Source organism: Culex quinquefasciatus, chromosome 2, assembly GCF_015732765.1.
Source record: "Culex quinquefasciatus strain JHB chromosome 2, VPISU_Cqui_1.0_pri_paternal, whole genome shotgun sequence".
Classification (NCBI taxonomy): domain Eukaryota; kingdom Metazoa; phylum Arthropoda; class Insecta; order Diptera; family Culicidae; genus Culex; species Culex quinquefasciatus.
In genome coordinates, this window is record NC_051862.1 from 211,997,219 (window position 1) to 212,004,635 (window position 7,417).

Below are 7,417 nucleotides of genomic sequence, written 5' to 3' on the forward strand. Positions count from 1 at the left end.
TGTTACGGTGTAACAATGTTACGGTGTAACAATGTTACGGTGTAACAATGTTACGGTGTAACAATGTTACGGTGTAACAATGTTACGGTGTAACAATGTTACGGTGTAACAATGTTACGGTGTAACAATGTTACGGTGTAATGAATGTTGCGGTGTAACAATGTTACGGTGTAACGAATGTTGTGGTGTAACAATGTTACGGTGTAATCATACTACGGTGTAGCGAATGTTACGGTTTGAGCATACTACGGTGTAACAAAGCTTGCCGTTTAGTCTAACATTCTTTGATCAGGTTCAAGCCAGGTTCAAGCCAATGGTTCATTTTGGCTAGCCTCGCCTGGTTTGAACCAAATGAACCATGGCTCACGGCACTCAGTGAGCCTGAGCCGACGGTGCTTGCCGACGTGTGGTGTGAACCTGAACCAAAAAAATGAACCTAGCCTAGCCGATGGCTTAGGCTCGTGGGAACACTGGTTTCTAGAGCCATTTTTGTAATTTAGGTTGAAGTGTTTATGAAACAATGAGTTTTTTGAATTTATCAACTCAAGCTTGTGTCGTAGCGAGTTGATGTCTTCGAGACATTTGTAGAGCTTATCAAAACATACATTTTTTCTTCCAAGAGAGCGAAAATCGGACTTTTAAAACGAAAGTTATAGCCAAACTACGACGAAAAAGACGCCATTTTGAAATGTGAATAACTCGAAAAGGTGGTACAGTTTGACTTCGCTCTTAGAAGCATCTGAAAGTACACATTCTAGAGTACATTTGCTGAAAATATCTCGGAGGTCATTTTTGTATTTTTTTTTGTAAATTTAATTATTTTGTTGATTCCTGAAATATTACAGCCAAAACTTTCTTTTACAACCACTAGATCATGTCGTACATTTTTGAGCCCTTCTAGACAATTGTAGAGCTTGTCAAAATGAACATTTTTATTCTTGAAAAATGAATTTTGGTCAATTCTATCAAAAGTTATGAGCAAAAAACGATTTAAAAATGCTCATTTTCAAATTGAGATTAAATAAGTTAAACAAAAAAGACCCCCGAGATATTTTCAGCAAATGTACTCTAAAATGTGTACTTTCAGATGCTTCTAAGAGCGAAGTCAAACTCCACCACCTTTTCGAGTTATTCACATTTCAAAATGGCGTCTTTTTCGTCGTATTTTGGCTATAACATTCGTTTTAAAGGTCCGATTTTTGCTCTCTTGGAAGAAAAATGTGTGTATTGATAAGCTCTACAAATGTCTAGAAGACACCAACTCGCTACGACTTAAGCCTGAGTTGATAAATTCAAAAAACTCATTTTTTCATAAACACTTCAACCTAAATTACAAAAATGGCTCTAGAAACTTCCCGTTTGAAGATAGAGCTTTGTGCTCTTCAGCAAAGTTGCTCAGAATGGTGTTCTCTACAACTTTTCTGAAGACACCAAAGCGATATCTCGTCATCCCGTCCAAATTAAAAATTCTGAACCACCCTAAAATTTGCACCACCCTAATGTCCACCATACCAAAAGATGCCCCTATTGACCCTGATCATTTGTCCCGAAGATACCAAAGCTCTAAATCTTAACGTGTGGCCGCTATCAATTTTGTCACGCTAGATTTCGGTTTCGGACCACTGTGCAGTGGTTCAATCTTCAATGTTTCTTAGACGAACTTTCAAAACTTTTGAAAAAAATATTTACAGGACTCTATTTTTTAAAAATATACTAAAAAAAGGAATTTTTCGACTAAATTTAACTTTATTTCGCGTTATTTTGAAAAAAGCGCACTTCATCAAAAAAAATCTAAAGTAAAAAAAATTGCACCAGATTTCATTTTTTTTTACAAAAATCAATATTTAAAAAATATATAACTCGTCTGCAAAATTTTTGGTCCATACTTCTATATGGCTAAACAGATGCGGGGCTTTGTCCCCTAAAACATATTAAATATTTTTTTGTGATATAAAGTTAATTAAAAAATCACTGATTTTTTTTCCGTGTACCTATTTTTTCTGGATAGTCCCCATCAATACTAACAACATTGCCGAAGACACTAAATCAATCAAAAAATTTCTTGAAAAGTTAAAGATTATCGAATATTTAAGTATTATTTTTGTATGAAGAGCAGCCAAAATTGTATGGAGACTTTTATGGGTGAACCAATGACACAAAATCACTTCTTTGGTCATAGGGATGGCCCCCACAAAGTATTTGACAAATCAAAAAATAAAAGTAAAATCCATTGCCAGGTTTGGTGGAGAATTGCTCACCTATCTTTTAAAGTGTAAGCAAGGCGAGCAAAAATTGGTTCAGCAGTTTCGGAGGCATGTTTTTTTATGTTGTTTTGCATAAAATGTTTAAAAAAACTTATTTTAATAAACTTTCAAAAAGTGATTTTTTTCTTGTGACTAAACACTTTGTTTTTTTTTCTAATGAAATTAATTTTTGAAAATGTTCGTTTTGATCTTGGAAAAAAAAGTTGTGATTAGTGGATAATTGAATTCATACCTTGTAAATGATTTCTAAATAATTCAAAATTGCACAAAAACATTGTCCGTATCCCTAAATCATGCTAATCCCCGTAAAGCTGAACGGTCAAGTTGAATATCACACAAAACGTTAATTGACAAAAAATCCGTCCTGCGATTGCTTTTTTCCTCCCACTTTAATGTCTCTTTTTAAGCATTATAGTCCCGACAAGCCCTTTTTATATGCCTCCAAGTTCGTCTCTCTTGCAGGCATTGAAATCTCTTCGGGGTTGAATTACTTCCTCATGATGATCGCTACAGCGCGCTACACAACCTGCAAATCATGCTCTTGTTAATCAAATCTTCGTTTGTCTGTTTTGGGGGATTGTCTGCTGCGTAAATCAAATAAAATTGTTGTGAGTTGATTGGTTGAAATTTTTCTGGGCGAAATTCTCGACGATTTGAAAGACTTTGGATTAAATGGTTGATAGACGAGTAATTATTGATCTTCTTCAATCTTCAGCGAGGAATTCTACAGCCAGCTTTAAGACTAATAAACAGCCCAAGAATTTGATGGGGTTCGCAAATTTGTTCACTATTTGCTGTGCTGATTGACCAAACCGGTCTGCGCAAACATCATTTTGGTGGGATTTAACTGTTTATTCAAGATTTCGTAACTTTTACTGAAAACAACAAAAACTCTCGCAATCACAGTGGGAACGCTTCTTCCTCCTCGGCTTCCTTCATGACTCCGTTGGCGATTTCGGTGAAGGCCTTCGAGAAGAACTGCTGGACGGCGGGTTTGGCTTTTTCGAGGATCAGCTCCGGACTTTCGTTGATAGCCTCGTTGGCGGCCTTGTTCAGGCGGGGCTGGTTCCGGAGCAGGTTCGTCAGGTGGAACTTGGAATCGCCGGCGAATTTCACCTTCAGATCGATGGGCGCAAATTTCATCGTCGTTCGGCCGGTGTCCTTTTGCTTGTTCAGCAGATAGTGCATCTTCAGGAGGAACTTGGTGTCCGCTGGAAAAGGGGACCATTATGAGACTAATTTAGTTATATATGACATCTTTTGAATTGCTCACTTATATCCAAAGTGGCATCACCATCACCATCGATTTGAAGCAACGAGATCTTCATCTTCATGTTGTACTTCCCCTTAAGTTTTAACTTGTGCAATGTGATTAACATGTTCATCGTCTTATCAGGAACATTTACACTGTAAAAAAAAAACAACAAAATTCTACAAATTTTTCTGTCAAAAAATATTTGATATCTTACCTAAGCTTATCCACGTTGAAATTTTTCCCACCGGTAACAGTTAGATTCTTGAAGACGGCATGCAAATTTGCTCCATCGTCCACATCGAGTCGATCGATATAGGCCGGATCCAAACTTGGCACCATCACCCCATCTCCAAAGTCCCCACTGGCAATGTTGGTCCGCAGTTTGTTGACCACGGCAATCACACACCGATCCAGGTCGGGATCATCGCGATGGCAAACACTCAATGAGGGAGCTTAAAATGCAAATATTTTCAATGAAGTCACTTTTTTCGAAGAATTTTCAAACAAAACTCACGCAAATATCCCCGAACTCCGACGAATCCAACTAGAGCTAACAAGGTTAAAATCAACATCTTAAAATCCAGAATAAATTAAATGTTACTATCACAGTGATTCCCTCCTCAGAATGAATCCTAAGAATGTAAACAATCTTCTTATATAGTGGAGTGGTGTTATCCCGGGTGGTTAATTACCCTCGAAAAAAAAGTGGTTCTTAGTGTCCAAACAGTTAAACGACAATCACTGCGCTGTCACACCTCATAATTCAAGGGATGACGTCTCGAAAAAAAGAAAATAAGCAGATTGTATTGCGAGGAGACAATAAAGGGTAAGATTGGCAAAATTTGAATCATGAGTTAAAAACTAAAAACTAAAAACTAAAAACTAAAAACTAAAAACTAAAAACTAAAAACTAAAAACTAAAAACTAAAAACTAAAAACTAAAAACTAAAAACTAAAAACTAAAAACTAAAAACTAAAAACTAAAAACTAAAAACTAAAAACTAAAAACTAAAAACTAAAAACTAAAAACTAAAACTAAAAACTAAAACTAAAACTAAAAACTAAAACTAAAAACTAAAAACTAAAAACTAAAAACTAAAACTAAAAACTAAAACTAAACTAAAACTAAAAACTAAAAACTAAAACTAAAAACTAAAAACTAAAAACTAAAAACTAAAAACTAAAACTAAAAACTAAAAACTAAAAACTAAAACTAAAAACTAAAAACTAAAAAAACTAAAACCAAAACTAAAAACTAAAAACTAAAAACTAAAACTAAAAACTAAAACTAAAAACTAAAAACTAAAAACTAAAACTAAAAACTAAAAACTAAAACTAAAAACTAAAAACTAAAACTAAAAACTAAAAACTAAAAACTAAAACTAAAAACTAAAACTAAAAACTAAAAACTAAACTAAAAACTAAAACTAAAACTAAAAACTAAAAACTAAAAACTAAAACTAAAAACTAAAAACTAAAACTAAAAACTAAAAACTAAAAACTAAAAACTAAAAACTAAAAACTAAAAACTAAAAACTAAAAACTAAAAACTAAAAACTAAAAACTAAAAACTAAAAACTAAAAACTAAAAACTAAAAACTAAAAACTAAAAACTAAAAACTAAAAACTAAAAACTAAAAACTAAAAATTAAAAACTTGCCTAAGTTTTGATTATCGAGCCAGAAAGCTTTAACTACGCCACGCCAATGTGACTTGGAAGTCTAAAAATCTAGTTGGCGGCCAAAATGGCGACAATGAAATGTTGATATAATGTATTTGGCCATTCATACCATTCCAAAACCATTTCAATTTCACTAAAATGGGTTCGCAGAACTCAAATTTGATGTTTAAAGTAAGAAAATGCGAAAAACTACACCCGAAACTGGGCAGCGCTCGAACAAGAGAATAATGGCCTCGAGTCGAGAGAATAATGGTACCATTCACGGACACAGAGAACACAGCTCGAGATTGGCGAGAGAATTATTCCCTCGAGGTTCATTTGCAAAAAAAAAGTTCATCCGTCAAAACAAAAAACCAGAAGTGTCAACTACGGGAATCAAACTAGAGATCTTTGACAAACTAACTCAATGACTTAACTGCTTCGGTCACCACAGCTTGATGACTAAGAAGTGGTCAGATGTCGATGAATGACACTTGTTGGAGATTTCGAGCCAAACATTTCATTAGGGCACAAAACCAAAACGTAAACATTCGGGATTATTCCAATATTCCATTCATTAGTACACTCCCTACATGCCCTCCAAGAATCAGATTGATAACAAACAATTTCCTATTGAAAAAACCAAAAACACAAAAGGGCACATAACCATTTTCACTGCAAACCAAAAAAAATGTTCAAATGTGCCCTTTTATTTTTCGTTAGTTTCTCGTACTTAAGGAACTTTTTTTGTTATAAAGTGAACTTTTCATGCATTCTTAACACTAATTCACCTCAAAAAAAAGTTTGGATTACTTTTCACCAAGGATTTCTGCAGAGAAAAACTTCGTCAAAAGAACAATATTTAATACGGTCCCGCGGCTGCTGTTCAGTACACTTTTGAAGAATTTTATGTTTCACGTACCTTATTTACACTATTTAATCACAAAACTTCACCAATTATCAAAATTTCTACTGAATTCCTCATTATTTCTAACTAAACAAAAGGGCCCGTAAACATCATTCCAAACAACAATGCGGTGACAGCGCTTTAGTGCCCTTTCAGCTCTCTTCGAAATTGCTTTTAGAAAGGGCCCATTATGAACAACAGTCGGAAAGTTAAAAGGGCCTAATAACGAGATTTTCTTAATTTATGAGTTTTATTGCGAAAATCAACAAAAAATAAGAAGCATTTAAGCAGAGTTGATGATAATGATGTGTTTTATGGTATCATCAGTAAAAATACCAACAGTCAAGCTTCTTTTTTAAATAGGAATTGAAACAAGTTGTCCACTTTTTGCAAGCGATTTTCTCGAATCGCGGTTTTTGGTTTTGTGCCCTAATGAAATGTTTGGCTCGATTTATTGTATCAATTAACGAATGAACACATTTGTTATGATGGTGTGAGTAGGTACTAGGTAGCATTATTCATTCGATTTCGGCTTTGAGCCCTCAATAAATTTTGAGGGAGCGATTCTCTTGACTCTGAATTTAAATTTCACTAAAATGGGGGATATTTTTGATTCATTATTCAATTATCCGAAGCCCTATAGAAATCTTCGGATAACCGAACTTCGGATGATCATAACCACGGATATTAAAGGCTTCGGGTAACCGAGTCTGGACTGTACTAACAATTCAACTAAAATTCTATTCTGTAACAAAACTTACTGTTGTTGATAGATAAACTGAGAAAAAAATCATTACCATTTTGGAGCAGTTATGTTTGACATCAAATAAGATAACATTCATACCATCTATTTAAATAAGTCAGTGATCAAGATTTGAATAGTTGCGTTCAAGCTCTCAATACCATTCCCATATGATATTAAAATATTCATAATTATGCAACAGCGCCCTGTTCCAGCACGTGCTGTTCACTTTAATTTGCTCCAGTTCAATACACTAAAACAAATACGTGACGTGAGATCACTGCACTATATAAGGAAACAGGTAGCCCTTCTGGTTGGCTATCAGTTCCCATCGGCTCAATTTACGCGAGCAAAAAACAGGCATTAAAAGCGATTAAGCTTCTCTCCTGAGATGCTCGTTAGATCAGCGGTAATGGATGATGTTATCATCTAAAGTGATGTACGTTCATTAGAATGTTTCACGCACCAAATGTATATTTTACAAAACAAGCAAACTAATGGAATTTTTCCGGGAAAAAGAATGTTTTCTCTTCGTGGAAAATATGTAGACTACAGCTAGAAACAGGATCTAAGTAGTAAAAGAACAAAC

General features: G+C 34.4%; 1 protein-coding gene across 1 annotated transcript; it reads right to left on the minus strand.

The window, feature by feature from the left end:
- Positions 1-3,102: 3,102 nt before the first annotated feature.
- Positions 3,103-4,141, minus strand: LOC6047228. The gene is made up of 4 exons (XM_001864277.2): positions 4,034-4,141; positions 3,734-3,971; positions 3,538-3,671; positions 3,103-3,475 (listed from the first exon to the last, which is right to left on the minus strand). The coding sequence occupies exons 1-4, from the start codon at positions 4,089-4,091 to the stop codon at positions 3,165-3,167; spliced, it is 741 nt and encodes a 246-aa protein (XP_001864312.2). The 5' UTR covers positions 4,092-4,141; the 3' UTR covers positions 3,103-3,164.
- Between the last annotated feature and the right edge of the window lie 3,276 nt (positions 4,142-7,417).